General features: G+C 29.2%; 4 protein-coding genes and 1 non-coding gene across 5 annotated transcripts in view; 3 read left to right on the forward strand and 2 right to left on the reverse strand.

The window, feature by feature from the left end:
• LOC125818164 (uncharacterized) overlaps positions 1–18,764 on the reverse strand; it is a 231,733-nt gene that overhangs the window by 114,618 nt on the left and 98,351 nt on the right. The window lies entirely within an intron of this gene.
• LOC125818150 (histone deacetylase HDT2) overlaps positions 1–18,764 on the forward strand; it is a 104,065-nt gene that overhangs the window by 50,104 nt on the left and 35,197 nt on the right. The gene's annotated exons all lie outside the window — the stretch shown is intronic.
• Positions 1,822–3,456, forward strand: LOC125818140 (arogenate dehydratase 3). Its single transcript, XM_049497671.1, has one exon. The coding sequence runs from the start codon at positions 2,010–2,012 to the stop codon at positions 3,291–3,293; it is 1,284 nt and encodes a 427-aa protein (XP_049353628.1). The 5' UTR covers positions 1,822–2,009; the 3' UTR covers positions 3,294–3,456.
• Positions 8,518–8,598, reverse strand: TRNAL-AAG (transfer RNA leucine (anticodon AAG)). Its single transcript has one exon. It is a non-coding gene; the product is annotated as a tRNA-Leu (tRNA).
• On the forward strand, positions 16,071–17,547 carry LOC125818163 (putative phytosulfokines 6). Its single transcript, XM_049497700.1, has 3 exons — positions 16,071–16,191; positions 17,235–17,311; positions 17,409–17,547. The coding sequence occupies exons 1-3, from the start codon at positions 16,095–16,097 to the stop codon at positions 17,529–17,531; spliced, it is 297 nt and encodes a 98-aa protein (XP_049353657.1). The 5' UTR covers positions 16,071–16,094; the 3' UTR covers positions 17,532–17,547.

Below are 18,764 nucleotides of genomic sequence, written 5' to 3' on the forward strand. Positions count from 1 at the left end.
AGTTAATCATTCGAAAAAATATTTACTCAAGGGGGAATTCAATGGTTAAAATAAAACCAAAACTAAATGGTACTTCCTTCGTCTCAATCTATCTATCTCCTTTCGAATTTCAAAATTTAAACAAGTTTTTCTTAATCATAATTTTTCATATACTTTTTAAATATCATGAATTACCAGTTTATCCAAATTCATGATCAAATTATATTATCTGATTCTCGAAATTTAAGCAATGCTACATAAATTAAGTCAAAGAGGATAAAAAACAATGATATTTTCGGGAGTTTGATTTGAAAAATTTATTGGAGGTTGAATCTCCTTCAATTCAACTCCATGTTAATGTAACTATATAAGTTTGTTGTAGTACAATAGGTAAAGTTTACAAATAATTACTTTTAAAATTTACCGTCTTATAATTTTATAAATAAAGTAATATCATAAGACTTTACATATTAAATTTAAAATTTAAAAACTGTAATTATTTTTGAAAGATATGACTGAAAAGTGGTTGGTGGGAATGGCGCTATTTCTATTCTTTTATGCCCATGAATCTCTACTATTAGAGCAGAATAAATTTGAACCTCTTTTAATTATTATTTTTCCTTAGTTGGACTAAATCTTACAGATTTTAATTTAATATATAATATAACATAAAAAGAAAAAAAAGGGTGAGAATAATTGTCTACTTGTCTCTATCTTCCTTGAAAGTTGAAAGAAATCACACTACAAATTCACATGTATATATGTGGATGTCTAGATAGAAACGTGTGTGTATTGCTATGCATCATATCAACAACTATGTAGTATTATTAGACGTAATAAATGAGTAATATTATTCTTTGTTTCAATTGGGTTATCATAACTTTTTTTAAAATTAGTTTTAAATGAATATTGATTTTTTTTATAATTTTAATTTTTCTTATGATATATTTAACACCATATGATTAAAGAGATATTTTCTCTGTTTCTAATTATTTGTTCAATTTTTTTTTACTTGTTTATTTTGACAAATTAAGAAAAAACAATTTTTTTACCTATTATACCCTCAATTAATTACTTTGAAAAAAGTAGATATTCTTGAAAATCTTAAATTTTTAATTCATCCACTTCATAGTTAATACGAGTAAAATGGTAAATTCATTATGTCAAACATTGTTTTTTAATTGGTGTGTCATTTTCAAAAGTAGACAAGTAATTAGGGAAGAGTACATGATTTATTTGGCATATCTTTAATTAAGACCATAAAATTCAAAAGTCTTTTATTTTCTTAAATTTTATGTCAAGTCAAAAGAAGACAGACAAATTAAAACCGAACAGGTAAAATACCCATCATTTTAGAAACTTGAAAATAATCTTTTAAAAAAATTACTAGGATAAATAATTAGTGATGGAACAACCTTATACTAAGGGGTGTTAAATAGTCGGAAAAAATCCCCTTTATTTTTTTTTGTGTCTATTTTAGTTTGTATTGCGACATTTCTTACTTTCTTAAACCCATATGTGTTTTTTTTTTTTTATAGTTCGTTTCAAAAAATCACTTTTTATAATTAGAAATAATTTAATTTTAATTTCCTTTTTTATTTACGGACACATAAATATGTAAGAATTATTTTAGATTATAATGTTCAAAATTAATTCTTTTAAAATAACATATCAAGTTAAATAATGTCACATAAATAATACCGAAAAAGTAATAATTTTTTTTTTATTCCAACATGAAATGTAATCTATTTAAGGTTTATGTAGTCTTTTGAAGGTAGGAAAAATATTTTCGATTGAACATGAAATTAATAATTAATAAGAGGAAAAAAGTGGTTGGTGTGAGATTGACCAAACCTCCTTCACCCACCCACTCACCCAATATAAATATCATGTTCATTTCTTTCATTTCTCAGCTTGGATGTTCCCTTAGAACTACCAGCTTCAAATAAATTTCTCTCTTTTTATATTTTCCTTTTTTCTCAATTACGCCCCTAATTTTATAGAGTAATTGCAATTTGCACCCTAGTAAAATGCAATCGCTTACTCCATCATCGTCGGGGATAAATCTCAAATCCTTAATCCGGACGAAGATACAGTCGAATCGGGTTAACCCGAGTCGACCGGTTATCAGATGCGTTTACCGGTTTGACGCGGCCAACGCCGCCGTCAACACCGGTACCGCGAATACCAACTCTGCCGGACACGTCGGCGGTTCGAGAGCCGACTGGCAGAGTTCCTGTGCGATTTTAGCAAGTAAAGTAGTGTCGCAGCAGCAGAACGCTGAGAAGAGTGGCGGTGCTGGTAACATCACCGCCGTGAACGGCCATAAGGCGACGATGGATCTCGATCTAGTTCCAATCGATAACCAACCTAAGCCGCTCACCATCACTGACCTCTCCCCAGCGCCGATGCACGGTGCTCAGCTTCGCGTCGCTTACCAAGGTGTACCTGGAGCGTACAGCGAAGCTGCCGCTGGTAAAGCTTATCCGAAATGTGAAGCCATACCTTGTGATCAATTCGAAGTTGCATTCCAAGCCGTTGAACTCTGGATCGCTGACCGTGCAGTTCTCCCCGTTGAAAACTCCCTCGGAGGATCCATTCACAGAAACTATGACCTCCTCCTCCGTCACCGTCTCCACATCGTCGGAGAAGTTCAACTCCCAGTTCACCACTGCCTCTTAGCACTTCCAGGCGTTCGAAAAGAGTATCTCAACAGAGTCATAAGCCATCCACAAGCCTTAGCACAATGCGAGCTCACACTAACAAAACTCGGTTTAAACGTAACTCGAGAAGCTGTTGACGATACCGCCGGCGCTGCCGAATACATAGCTGCCAACAACCTCCGTGACACAGCCGCAATCGCCTCCGCACGCGCCGCCGATCTATACGGTCTCCAGATCTTAGCTGAAGGAATCCAGGACGATTCAAGCAACGTAACTCGTTTCGTTATGCTAGCTCGTGAACCAATAATTCCTCGAACCGATCGTCCATTCAAAACAAGCATCGTCTTCGCACATGATAAAGGAACAAGCGTTCTGTTCAAAGTGTTATCAGCTTTCGCATTCAGAAACATCAGTTTAACGAAGATCGAGTCACGGCCTCACCGGAATCGTCCGATCCGGCTAGTCGACGATGCGAACGTCGGAACGGCGAAGCATTTCGAGTACATGTTCTATGTAGATTTCGAAGCTTCCATGGCGGATGTTAGAGCTCAGAATGCGTTGGCTGAAGTTCAGGAGTTCACGTCGTTTTTGAGGGTTTTGGGAAGTTATCCAATGGATATGACTCCATGGTGTCCTTCTCGTGAAGATTAGCAACCACCCCCACCCCCCTTTTACCCCCTACCCCCACCTTAAGAAAAAAATTTTATATTATATTTAATATGTTTTATTTTAGGATTTATATCATACTAGTTTGAACTACATTTCATAATCTTTGGTAAATGTGTAATTGTTTATACTCATTTTTTTCCCCATATGTGATGAATTTATTTATTTTCTAATTTGATAGTTATTATACTCTTTCTTATGGCTCGTCAAAATAAAATAAAAATTGATATTTTTTTAATTGATATTACTAGTGCTTTTCAAACAATTGTAGAAATAGGATCAAATAAAAAGAATATACTTTCTTTTTATTCTTTGAAGTTATAAGATCCAAGGGATTTGAGATTCAAAGAATTAAAAAATGTGAGAATTTTAGCCTTTAGGTGGCACAAGGGAATCTATTTTTTGGTTAATAATGGTGGTTTCACAATAAAGGGTTTTGGAAGAGGTGAACTTACGAATTTTTATTTATGAATTCTGAATCATAATGTTTTTATTACTTCTAACACAATACAATATATGATTGTTACTAGGTTTTGTCTTTTGTATTAATAATTATGATTTGGTCATGAATTATAGTGAGATGGATATGACTCCTTCACTCATGATGAGTTTCGAGTTTCAATTTGAGAAAAGTAATTGATAGAGAACATTTTTTTATATGGATCTTACATCGTGGAAACTCAAATTAATCAAGATCTTAATTAATCTAACATATTTTTATGAATGTCCAAATATTTTTAGAAAATCAGATTTGTGTCAAGTTTCAATTTGTGTTTGATCATAATTCTTGGAAACATATTTCTCTCTTTTTTATAAAAAAAAAAACCACTCACAAATTCTAAAAACTATCAAAATACCTATAAGTTTGACACAAAATTAACATTTTTATAGTGAAATAGATAATATATTATTCTAAAATCATAATATGATATTTTAATAAAAACTACAATAATCCAATTACAAACTACTACAATTCGTTAAATTACACGAGTTACAAAGATTTACCAGGACAAAATAATAAATACTAATAATTCTATTAACTAATTATTCTATAATAATTTTCTCACATTTTACGAACAACTGATTAGATAATCAAAATAAATAAATAGAAATTAGTTAGAGTCATAAATAGATAAAAAAATAAATTATATATATATTTAAAATTTAAAATTGAAAAAAGTAATGGCTGCCCCCCTCCCCCTCCTTTTTTTGGGGGTGGGGTGGGGATTATATTTCCCCAACTTGTGCTCTCAACAACTTTTTCTTGACTTCTTACAAACTTCAACTTCATTGATGTTTCCCCACAAGGCATCTTAATTTCTTTTTCAATCTTTTTTGAGTCAATTCAAAAAAAGATTATTAACTTTATCTACTCAAATATTTTGAACTTCAAAAATCACTTGAAATCATAATAAAGTTATTGCCCATCACATTTATACCATCTAAAATAATTTTATCATGTGATGGAAATAGTTATGATTTATTATTTCAATCTCTTTTTTTTGTTACTATCAACACTAATATATAAACATATTATCAAACCATTAGTAGGTCATATAGAGTTTTCATGAAATTAAGTTCCTAACTAAAATTTTGGCTTGGGAAAATAATAAACATAAATTGAGTGGCTAACATCTAACACTATTGATTCTTAAAGTTTTTTTTTTCATTCCCAAAAATTTGGACTCGAAAACTTTGGAATATAAATGAAGGGATCTCAATTTTTCAATTACACAACTTATTGGTATCAAAAATTCGTTAAACATACTCACTTCATTTCGTGATAATTAAAATTTTAAAAAGAAATATCATATTCTTTTCTAAATTGATTAAAAAAGAAAGTGACAAAAGAGCTACTCATAATTAAAATTATTGACATTGCTACTTTTGCTAGGGCAAAAAGAAAATTGTGGTATTGAGGACCATAGTCTATATAAGCCATTTGTAGACATCCCATTTGATGTAAGGATTTTTTTTAAAAAAATTGTGATGATAAAATTGTCCTTTTTGTTGTGGCATTATCTTTAAAAAGTTATGAACCACGTTGTCCTTTTTGGAGTAGTTTGGTTGGATGTATAATAATATTATTAAATATATAATACATATAGTAATAATATTAATGTTGTTATTAGTTATATTAAAATTATTTTTATACATTGTTTGATTTTATGTATTAAAAATAATATATATTACATAAATTTTTTAAATTATTGATTTACATAAATACTCTTCATAAATACAAGAAAAAAGATGCAAAAAGGTTTGAAAAATAATTATATCTTTAATCATGATGTATGCATTAAAAAATTTTGCATTATTAATTGATGATTTGTCATGTATTAGTTATAACTTATATAACCATATAAAGTGTATAATTAAAGATAGGTTGAAAATATGTATCAGACATAATATTAATATAAGTAATATTATACACAAAATCAATACATACATTATTATTTAAAATACATTCTACCAAATAGGGGTGTAGATTTGGACAATCTTCGTCGAAAAATAATATCGTATATATTAATAAAATGATACACGATATAATTAAATAACATATTATGAACACTCTTGACAGAACAAGGTGTTGTAGCCTAGCGATTTTAGACGCATTGAAAGAACCCTAGAGTGCTCACGTGTTTGAATTTCATTTTTTTTTATCAATTTTTTTTATTTGTGAAATTCCTGACTTCACTATTTTGTCGAACAATCCCACCTTACAAGTCCCCAAACACTTTATTTAGATTTTCTTTTCATTATTTGAATATAACTTATACACTATACAATATGTATAAACTGAAAACTTGATTCATTGTAGAAGTATATTTCATCTAAATATTTGAAATTAGGAAGAGAATGGGTTGGTGAACAAAAGTAGTAAAATGTTGTTGAAATAGTAAAAAAAAAATTAAAAAATTGACTGTAATTAGAGGCGGAGCTAAGTGGGAGTTCGTGGATTTGAACGAATCCAGTAGCTTTTTCGTAAACTCTATATTTGTATTAGAAAATTAGATAAATATATGTATGTTAACTTGTGAATCTCATAACAAAACTGATATTAACGACTCAATAATAAGAAAGGGACCATAAAAATATTTTCCACACAAGAATTGTTGATTCGGACTATCAACAAAAAGTTTCTCTTTTACCTAACATTTAGAACCCTCACTGTGTAATTAATTATTTAGGAATATTTAAACCTTAATTCTTGTTGTAGGTGGGAAATATAACTTTTCAATGGCTTATGTTATTATCTTTATATTCTGTTTACACGTTGTTAATAATTTTAAGGGATAATAGTATTTTTAATCCTTCAATTATTGAATTTTTTAAATTTTAATCCTTGAAATAGTTAACAAAATATACTTAACCTCGAACCAAAGTATGTAATTTTGGTCCCTTAATACAAGTAATATGTTATATTTAGAATATTTTTTTGGATTATTTTACTGTTAAACATTGAACAATAATACATCTTTAACATAACACGTGATAATTAAATGGTAAAACAATTGATGCTCACGGTAAATTTGTATATATTCACAAGCCAATTGATCAAAAATATGTACGCGTTTCAATTAATTAAAGACTAAATATATTTAGTTAAGGGCTAAAATAAGAATTTATCGATAACCGAAGATCGAGAGTACTTTTAACCCTAATTTTAGAAGAAAAAATTATTTCAAATGAAGAACTGTTCACATATAACTATGTTATTAGACGAGGTTAGTTTCTTGTGAACACAACAAAGACTATATAGGAAGATTGGTCCACTTGCTAATTATTAGTATTATAAGTTGGTTTAGTTGCTAATCTCCCACTAAATATATTTCTCTATTGCTAATCAAAACATTAGAAAATGCTCAATATATTCTGAAATACCGCTGAAAAAATAGATATTTATGACAAGGAATCAACAACCGCTATTCTTTGGCTACGTTTAGGGTAAACTTTGTTTCAGTGTAATAGCCCGCAAAAATCACACCAAAAGGGAAATCGCTCTAGGTAAATTATGTGCCTTGAGTTCGACTAGGAAAATATGTCAGATGTTGCGACTGACACCCCTCATTGCTCTGCTCAATCAACTCAGTCAATCTTACAGATTATATTATACATTTGAATCAACTCAGTCAATCTTACGGATTATATTATATATTTAAAGTTAGGTCTAAATGATTATAAAGGTATTATTAATATTAGAAAAGAAAGTACATTATGGAGCTAAAACAATTTTTACCTAATTAATTTCCATGAAAATAATATTAGGTCTATTCAAATTGTTGATATGTCTAATCAAATAATATTAGGTCTAATTAATTTCCACCAGTTTTGCCTTTTGTTAATTAAGATATTTCACAACTCACATGAAAGTGACTAGTAAAAAACTATGTGACAGAATTATAAAGCATCTTTTAAAAACATTATTCTTAAGTTATATTCATGTAGAAAAAGAAGAAGATATTAATGTACTATAAAGGACTCAAAGTTAAAATCGGTAATGAAGTCGTCTTTATTAGAAATATTTCATTTTTAATGTGAGACTGCTTAATGTGACTCTGAATTTAGTTGGACCACAATATGAGTAATAAATATCAACGTGGGACTTTTTTATAGGGTTGTAGAAAATCGATAACCCGAATCAAATTTTTTTTATTGGTTTAACGATTTTGATTTTTTTATTATCATGTTATTAATTCTTAACAGTTTGATGTTTTTTCTTAACAGGTTAATCGATAATCCAATAGTAAATTAATAAATTATATTTATACAGTTCGGTATATAAAGTCCTTGACTTAGGATTTAGTTTCATATTTTTATTTCTGGCAAACTTTCAATTACTCTACAATGTGTTAGCGTTGTTTTTGAGCAAGATACAATCTATCAACTCATGTACATGGTTTATTTGGTTTGTCACCATATTCAATCACTTATTTTTTGTGTCAAATCTTAACGGTTAAACCAATAACCAAACCGATAACCACCAATAACCAATAACCCACTATTTTAATGGTTCTTAACGGTTTAGCATGTCTACAAACTAATAACCGATAAGTCCAACCGATAAACTTCAAAACCAAACCGAAACACAGCCCTACTTTCTAATGTGACTCTAAATTTAGTTGGACTACAATGCGAGTAACAAATATCAAAAAACGGGTGGGAATCCAAAAGAAATATCTAGAAGGTAAAAAAAAAGAACATAAAATGTTGAGAGTGGGATTTGAACCCACGCCCTTTCGGACCAGAACCTTAATCTGGCGCCTTAGACCAACTCGGCCATCTCAACATTGGTGTCCATAAAAGTTTTTCTATAAAATTTGTAGTAGGAAAAAATATCATAAAAATATGTCTATTCAATTCTTAAATCAATTATAATTGATACTGAAACGAATAATATATAGTGTCTTGCGTAGAATTAGTGAGTCATGTCATACACGATCATTTATATAGTTCGGGAACACTCTAATGTACAAATATAAATTTTAAATTTGATCTTAATTACTATGAAGTCATTTCGTTCATAACTAGGTTATTCTGGAATTACAATCAAAATTATTTTAATTTATAATCCAAAGATTATATACATGTTTATTATTATAAGAAGAAAACTTCAAATGACCATTGACAATTGTCAAGATGTGGTTTAAAGTTTAAACTATACAAGTGTCTTTTATTTAATTTTATTTTTTCATTTTTGGAAAAAAGACACTAATTCCACCATAGTGTGAAGACCATTTTGGCAGACATATATATACACTTATTATATTTGATGAAATATTGACAAATTGTTGGTGAATCTCTAAACAAGGACACCTTTGCTTCTTTTTTGACAAGTTCATGGAACTCACTAATTATATTATTTATCGATAAGCTTTTTGGTGAAATAAATAGTATTTTCATTAAGAGATTTTGGATTCGATTTTTGAATTTTTAAAAAAATATTGTTAGAAAACGCTTTCTCCTTTAACAAGTCATACGTCAAACAAATCTAAATAAGTCACGACTTCAATATAAAAACTGACCGATTGAAAATCAAATAAAAATCTAATTTCTTTCTTAAATTCAAAATTGCCCTTACCTACCACCACTCGTCTGATTAATTCAACTACCCTTTGTGTGCATGACAAAGTATTCCTTTTTAAATTATTGTTTTTAAAAAAAAAAAATCAAATCAAATAAAAATAAATATAGTTAAGAAGTCTTCTTTCAAGATATATTGTTAACCAAATGAATATTTTACAAACAAAAAAAATAGTTCTTTTACAAAATGAAATAAGAATTATAAAAGAAAAAGTCATTGTTTAACAGTTCAAGAACTTTTTGAAAAACTATTAAGTACAAATTTTTTTGCAATAAAATTGGAAAAAAAAATAAGAAATCTTGATTATATTAATAGGGATATTTATTTTGTTTTATTGAATTGTTATTATTATAGAAGTTGATTATGTAACAAATAATAAATCTTGACTATATTTGATGCTTGGTTGTTGAAGAAAAAGTAGGTGGAAATTAAGTCCACATAGGGGTGTTGGTTAGAATTTTTCATATACAAGTTGTACAAGTAGCAAGATAAAGAAAATAAATAAACAAAGTCAAATAAATACTTATTACTATACTATTATGATATACATATCTTATTTTTGTTTTAGTTTTGCAAACTCAAGAATTCTACATTTAAATGAGTGACCATTTCTTTCTTTTCTCATTTTTTTTATTTTATAACCAAGTTGATTTTTCTTTTTATTTCATACTAGCTCTTATATAATATTATTATATACATAAACCATTTCCAAAAGGAAAGAAAAAAAAGAAATATAAAATTATTATTTTTTAAATAAAAAAGGAGAGGAAATAAGTGGTAATTTGCACTAGTAATCACATTTAGGATTTTTATTTAAAATATGATCACTATTTGCAATATATCCTTCAAATGTGTGTATACATGTCTAAAGTTTAAACTTATCTCGTCCCAAAGCCCATCTTTCGACTCATTATTACAATGCACCCGAGCTAGGGGCACAATTAGGGCCGTACGAAATCGAATTGAAATCAATAATCTGAATCGAAAAAAAGTTATTGATTTATCAGTAATAGATTATTGATTTAACTGTTTTGATTTTTTTTTACTATCGAGTTATCGGTTCTTAACGGTTTTAGGTTTTTCTTAACAGGTCAATCGATATTCCAATAGTAAATTAATAAATTATATTTATACCATTCAGTAAATAAAGTCCTTGACTTAGGATTTAGTTTCGTATTTTAATATCTAGCAGTCTCAAACTTTCGGTTATTCTACGATGTTTTAGTGTTATTTTTGAGCAAGATACAATCTATCAACTATCAACTCATGTGCATTGTTTATTTGATTTGTCACCGTGTTTTTAAGTGATTTCAATAATTTATTTTTGGGGAAATTGTATATAATAACAAACTATTAATTCAAATTAAATGCTATAAATATAGTTTGATTTAATTGTACCTCATAGCAAACTGTTGCTATTTCACCTCTCTCCTAATGAATCTCGCTCGCCACTCTTGTTCTCTCCCTCGCCTCTCTCGTTTTTTATACAAACGCAAGTGTATAAAGTGTGTTTGTGTTTGTATAAAGCGAGAGAAAATTGTATATATACATATATTTTCGTTCCCCTCTCCCAGATCTCGCTCGCCACTCCCCAGATCTCGCTCCCTCACTCGCCTCTCTCACATTATACAAAAAACGCAAATTGTATAAAATGCGTTTGTGTTTATATAAAGTGAGAGAAAAATGTATATATACATATATTTTCGTTCCCCTCTCTCCCCTCTCCCAGATCTCGCTCGCCACTCTCCCAGATCTCGCTCTCTCACTCGCCTCTCTCACTTTATACAAAAAATGCAAATTGTATAAAATGTGTTTGTGTTTATATAAAGCGAGAGAAAGTTGTATATATACATATATTTTCGTTCCCCTCTCTCCCCTCTCCCAGATCTCACTCGCCACTCTCTCAGATCTCGCTCTCTCACTCGCCTCTCTCACTTTATACAAAACGCAAATGTATAAAATGTGTGAAAATTGTATATATACATATATTTTCGTTACCCTCTCTCCCCTCTTCCAGATCTCGCTCTCCACTCTCCCAGATCTCGCTCACTCACTCGCCTCTCTCACTTTATACAATTGATCTTTTTGTATATGTATACCAAAATAGATTATACAACTGCTTTCTTTTGTATATGTATAGCGAAATATACATATTTATGTTTGTTATGGAGTGCAATTATGCAAACTTTGCTATAACATACAAATATGAATTTTGTGTCTGCTATATGTGAAAGTTGCTCTTTATTTTTTGTGTCAAATCTTAACGGTTAAATCGATAACGATCGATAATCGATAAGTAAATATCTTAATGGTTCTTAACAAGTTTAGCATGTCTACAAACCGATAAGCGACAAGTCAAACTGATAAACTTTAAAACCGACCCAAAACCGACTGATACACAACCCTGGGCACAATCCAAATATCTTTATCTAGAAAATTATATTGTATATATAAGGTTCAAATTACTTTTTATGTATATATAATAGATATTTCATTTTCTTAATTTTTCCATATGTTCATTCCTTTATATTTCAAATCCCCTAAGTGAAATTTTGGACTCCGCCACTAATCACTAGCTAGAGTCAATTTCAGCCCAAATCATAACCCAAAAAAGGATATGGGCTCATGAAGTCCAATCCAAACAAAATGGCACCATATGTCCTTTTTCAAGTCATTCTTTATATTTTGACCACATTTTGGAAATTTTTGCATATATAGACTTGACAGTAAATGACTAGTTTCTAATTACATTTTTCTCCTCCCCCTCCTTTTTTTTTTATTTGAAAATAATTATATAATATTGACTCACGGTGTAAATTTATCTTTGTTTAAATTTCTTTAGTATAAAGTACATAATATATTTGGGGATAATTACATCCTATTCAGAAGTTTCCCCAATTACGAAAATTTTGAATTTTTCATTGCTCTTGAATACATTCCTTGGTTGTTTGATACATTACTTAATGGGAGGGATGTATCCGAGAGAATTTTTTGCATTTTTTTTAATAATAGAGAATTTTAGATATTGTGATATCTTAAGTCATTTATTTATGTATTTTTTTCATTTCTTTAGTGAAACAACTTAACAAGGAGGGTTCGAACTCAGCCCATGGGGTCAGCTCAAATGGACTATTAGTAGAGCTCAATAATTTTGTAATATCTTTACTTACTCCTTTTGCTTCTATTGATGAGATTTTTAGTCCGTAAATCGTTGATCAAAATAATAATCGATAATATACATTACACACATAATATAGATATTTTACACATAACTAGTATAAATTTTTTTGTACATATAGTAATTATTTTTGTAAGCGGCTATATATGTAAGCTTCCCTTTATTGATACCTTCATAAAATGGAGATTAAAGTCAAACTAACAAACAATTATACGATTTATAATCCATGTTATACATTAGTGTTAGGGAATTGGGTGTAGGTTCTTCGAAATTCAGTAATTTTTACATACATTATGTATTTAAATTGAGAAATTTATTAAAAATTTGTTAAAAATTTGATAACAGAGTAAGCTTTTGGTCCAACGATAAAAATAAAATTTACTTAAGTTTTATTGTCTTTCTCAATGAGAGTTCAATTCACCATGGACACTTATAATAAAATATTTTTAAACGTTTAAAATCGCTAAAAAATCACACTTTAAATTCTGAATCCGCCCCTTTTCATAATCTTTGTACCTTTTTCATATTTCTTTTTCCTCTCAAAAATGTTTGGAATTCACAAATAGATATGACCTTAATTACTTTTTGAAAAGTAAACATAGCATTTGATCAATCAAACATGGGGTATCTAAATCTTTCCATATATATGGAGTGAGATTATTTCTCCTAAAAAAATACCCCATTCATTATTGCCTACTCCATTATGTGTCAATCAAACATGAATTTTCATGTTAAAAAAATTGAACTTGAAAGTTGTTAGATAATTACATGTGGCATGCAAGAATAAATTTCCCAATTCATTCGTGAATAATAATTCAAGGGCGTGAAGCGAGTACTTCTAGCTGCTTCGCCTGCTTCTTATTATGGCGGCTATGTTTTTGTGGCGAAAATGAACGAAAAGCGAGATGAGCGTGCTATTTTCAAATCGATTGATCTTATTACAGAATCCACAGTTTAGAAAGTAGCCCTAGACAGATCATTGCTAAGAGGAGAGCTGAGAATTTCTTGCTAATCAGGTGCTCATCGTATTATAATGATTATTCCGACGTCAGAGCAGACGGGACTACCAATTCCAGAAGAGCATCCTATAAAGTATAAACAACTTTGATTTTCTATTTTTACGTATTGCCAACTTTGGACTATAAAATAAGTACAAATTTTTAGAATATGCAACTTTGATGCCAAAGATCTTAGCCTCCACAACCACCAAGTAATATACTAAATAATGGCATAAAGTTTTAGTGCATTTTCTTTAAGGAACACAAACCGTTAGTGGCACTATGTTTGATAGTGTAATGAATTTATAATGTTATTATAATTTTATAGGTATAACATGTTAGTATTTGTTCCATAAATAAATAAAAGATTATTGTCTCTGATAACTTAAATTTTAGATGAGATATTTGTAATTTAATATAAAATTTAGAGTAGGTCTTATGGTTCCAATCTCATCGGTAATTATTATAGATAGATTAAAATTGGACACATACGATTATACTTAGGAAAACAAAGGAAATTTTATTTTGTATATTTGGTAGATAACATTTCCATATATATATACCCTGAAATAGATTTATTCGTTGGAACAAACTATGTATAAATTAGGAGGCTATTTTGTAAATACAAGGAAGGTTTTTTCCCGGCTGATTATATCATAATGGTACACGTGTTTTTGGGGGAAAAAACTTGTATAAACTTAATCCAAAATGAATAATATCACACTATATTAAGCACATTTTTACCAGCATTGTATTCCATCAACTAGTGCTAAGAGATATTTTATTTTTTAGTTAAAAGGCACTCGTCTTAGTCTGTTTGGATGGGCTTATTGTTTTTAACTTATAAGTTAAAAGCCATAAATTACAATTTTTAACTAATAACTTTTGACTTATTTTTATCTTTTTAACTTGAAATCGAGTGTAACACTTTTTAAAATTATCTGAACACTCCATAAATGTTTAAAATCATGTAAAATTAAGTCAATCCAAACAAGCTCTTAATCAGCTAAATGTTTTCTTTTAGTTCTAAAATATATTTATATTATTTCTTAGAAATTCTTCCAAAATAAAATACATATATTATTAATGTTTCCAATAGAGTGGATCATGTCTATACTCTTTTGTTGCAATAAATTAAGTAATAATGGGATGATATGTGAGTGTCTTGTAAGAAAGCACTCACAATTGAAACCAAACAATTCCTTAAAATAGATATTGTCATGTATGAAGGTGGAATTCCCACCACTTTAATTGGTTGCTTACATGTGGGAAGCAATGTACTTGGTGCTTGCATAAGTTAAACTCTAGCTAGTTTATTATAAAAATCGCAACGGAGTGATAAATATTTTTTTTGAAAATTCTAAATCATTCATTAGAGATCTTAAATATGAAGTTGTTTATGTTAGAGAGTGTTTTATCTGTATATGATATTTCACGATGTGAATCCACATTCAACAAGATCATATATAATACAGGTATCGAACACCAAGTAAAAAAAAAACTTCCATTTCTAATATTTTCTAAATTTGAGAGTAAGTTCAGAATCCATAAATTTCCGACCTAGCTCTACTTCTAAACTTAAATAATTGTCATCATTTTTTATTTTTTTTTAAACTTCCATTTCTTGTCTTTTCATTCGGAGGCTAAAAAAAGACATCAAAAGTTAATGAAACTTGTCTATAGATAGTGAAAGTTAAAAGTTGCTAAAACATGAACAAAATATTAAAGTGTTGTAATGGGAAACAGTTGTTTGCATGTCTAAAAGGTTGACTTGTTGATCTTATCAGTTGTCACCTATCTTATTCCACCTCCGTCACAAAGTCACTTGACGATAAAAAGAGAAATTTCGATTAACTTTTTTCTTTATTCTTAGATACTTCAACGAGTCACTTGAAGCTCTACTCTTCGATTTGCCCCGTGTTGTCTTCCTCTAGTTGCTCACATGACCCAATAACCAATAAGTCGAAAAAGGTTACAGTTATTTATCTTTTTCGTTATTATTAAAGAAAAGACTATCATATATCTTATATTTTTACTTGCAATAGTTATGAGCTTTGAAAGAATTGATGATGTCATAAAAAATAAACTATTTTTACATCTAAGAACTTTTTAAATATTGCCTACTCTTTTTCTCCCACAAAATAATGAGATGTTTGTTTGCCCCTCATGTATGTCGAGAAAATAATAATAATAATATTCTCTTATATATAAGAATGATTCTTGAGCATCATAGAAAATCAAATATCTAATAAATTTTGAAATATCGAATTAAAAAAAAACACTTGTCACATGACCATGTAGATACAATATATATATATATATATATATATATATATATATATATATATACTTGGGCCCACTAAATAATTAATTAAGGTATTTCTATGTCTACAATACCATGGGAATATTAATCCACCTTTTTATATGTATATATATACTTGACATACTTCTCCATAACACAACCAGCAAAACCCAACAAAGTTCCTTTTTTCCCCTCTCACACACAAATTATTAGAACCAAAAATATGATGAAGCAAAATGTATATTTTCTGCTACTTCTTCTTGTTTCCATGATCATATTTTCACAAGCATCTAGTCGTTTTTTAATAAACAATCTGCAAGGTATATGAATAATTTTCATAATTATATGTTTTTTTGTCTATCTAATTAAGTTCCGATTCTTAGAGTTATTTGATATTTGTGTTGATGAGCATATAGCATATACTAGATGAATTAAGGGTCGTTTGGTTGTTGGTTTTATTTGAAGGTGAGTTATGCAAGTACTAAATTCTGCATAAGTAATACCATGTTTGGTAGCTGGTTAGGAGGTGAATTGTAAATGTATAAAATTATTATGGTGTTTGGTTTGTAATTTAGAAATTTGCATAACTAATATATATATATATGTATAAGTTACGACAGAATCTATGTATTTATGTATGCAGGCTAAAAGGTAGAATAATTAATATATGTATAACTAATACCTGCATAAATTGATACACAAATTTTCTTATAATTGTTCCCTACTTTATGAATATTTGCATAACTCTAATCCAGCTACCAAAAAGTTGGTTTTCCATGATATAATTATCGTTGAAGTTTTATTACCTAGCTAGTGTATATGTTATGAAATTCCAAGCAATAGCTTTTATTTTTAAAAACAAATAACACATTATGTCCGAAAAGTGGTTAGTAAACGTTATTTTTAATATGGATTAGTTGACGAAGTCCGCACAAGTTGACTTAAATGCCACCACAAAGAAAATAGTTTAAGTTAAATGCATGCATTCTCCTGTTAATAACTTTTACACTATGATCAAATCATTTAAAGTATATATCTATAGATAAGTCTGAGAATTTTGTATTCTTGAAAATAAGATAAATTATCTACTACAGTAGTAAGTGACAAGGGTTTATCAGAAAATAATCTCACTATCCTATAAAAGTAGGAATAAAATCAACGTATATTCTACCATCTTTAGATCCCACTGAATATGTCATTATAGTTATTATATCAGCTAATAGTAAGGATGAATTAGATTGCATGTATAAATTAAAAGTTTCTTGTAACTAAAACTTATAACTAAAGAAATTATATTATATTGTACTTATATTATAAAGCTTGGTTGATGAGTAAATTAAACAAAAGTTTTGAATGATTGCAGTGGAAGAGGAAGCAAAGCTGCCTAAAAGAGCCAATGATGGAGACTCAATTGACAAGATGGGAACTATTAATTTAAATGTAATTTTCTAGCCTTTTTCTTCTTCTAATTATTTCAACTTTCATACTTTTTAGTAATTATATATTTATTGTGTTGTTTTTTTGCAATTTTGTGTAGAGGTTGATGGGACTAGAGGAATATTCATGTGAGGATAAAAATGATCAAGAATGTATTAAGAGAAGAGTTCTTGAAGAAGCTCACTTGGACTACATCTACACTCAACATCATAATCACCCTTAATTATTAGAGATTATTACTTATATATATATATATATATAGTTCAAGGATTAATTAACATCAAGGCAGCCTTCAAGCGACGCGGATTCGAGCTGTGGAAGCTGTTTTATTAGGAAAATATATTTTAAGACTGGTTTAGAGTCGCCACTTAATTTTTAAGAAAAATCAAGAAAACTATTATTTTCAAAAGACTAAAACAGTAAATCTATTGAAAACTTGAAAAGGGTTCGAGGTTCTTATTAACATTCTAGGAAGGTTTTAAAAGCACCTAGAATGTCCACTAATGTGGTTATCCGACAATTAATCATTTGGCTAAAATAATTTTAACTTAACTCGTCTTGCAAAATTGAACTATTTTTGTAGTCGAAACTATTAAAGGAAAAATGTTGAAATACTTATCCAAGTGAAATGTTTTGTAAGCTTATTCATTCACTTATTTATTTTTTAAGTCAAGTAAAGATGAAAAAACTAGATTAAGTGATTAATTCAAAATGGGTGTCTTTTGGGGATTTGAATTTTTTCGACCTTAAGATTAGCGGCAAATACTAGCAAGTAAAATGAACACAATAAAGTAAGGAGGGAAAGAGAGTTGGGCCCAAATCTGGTTTTCCTGTCCGCCTGGGCCAGTATTTGGGCCCATTTTCGTTTTGAGCCTTTAGCCCATTTAAGTCATTTGTACCTGTCATATTCTAGCATAATATAGGATATTTTATTTTGGGCTTTAGGCCCAGTATTCCTCCACCTGTCCTAAATTCTAATAAGATAGTAATAAATGAAATGACGAGGGCTTAGGCCCAAAGTAACAAAATACAATTCTTTGGAATTAAGGGTGGGCTTTTGGCCCAATCTTTTCAATTTCTCGATCTGCTGCATATTCTTTCGACCCCGAAACCTGTTCGTCAATTTTTATAGCTGGCCAGTTGACTCGATAAAGGAATTTGGAGCCTTTATGGCTCTCGCAAAATGCAAGGGCGGAGAAAAATGGGAGTTCATAGCAAACTCGGACAAATTCACGTACAAAGACAAATAAAGTCGTATTAGTAACGGGATCAGAAAAATCCAACGTATTTCTAGAAAAATAAAATGACCGTTAAGATAACTAATAACTTAGCACGGTAAATCCATAATAGAATATTAAGGACTAATTTAAACTTGGCCAATTACTCATTACTAGCTACAGTAAGAAGAAAGGATAAATTTGATACACATTCATGAATACTAGTAACTTGTTAAAGA

Source organism: Solanum verrucosum, unplaced genomic scaffold (assembly GCF_900185275.1).
Source record: "Solanum verrucosum unplaced genomic scaffold, falcon-dt-bn FXZP01000253.1, whole genome shotgun sequence".
Classification (NCBI taxonomy): Eukaryota; Viridiplantae; Streptophyta; class Magnoliopsida; order Solanales; family Solanaceae; genus Solanum; species Solanum verrucosum.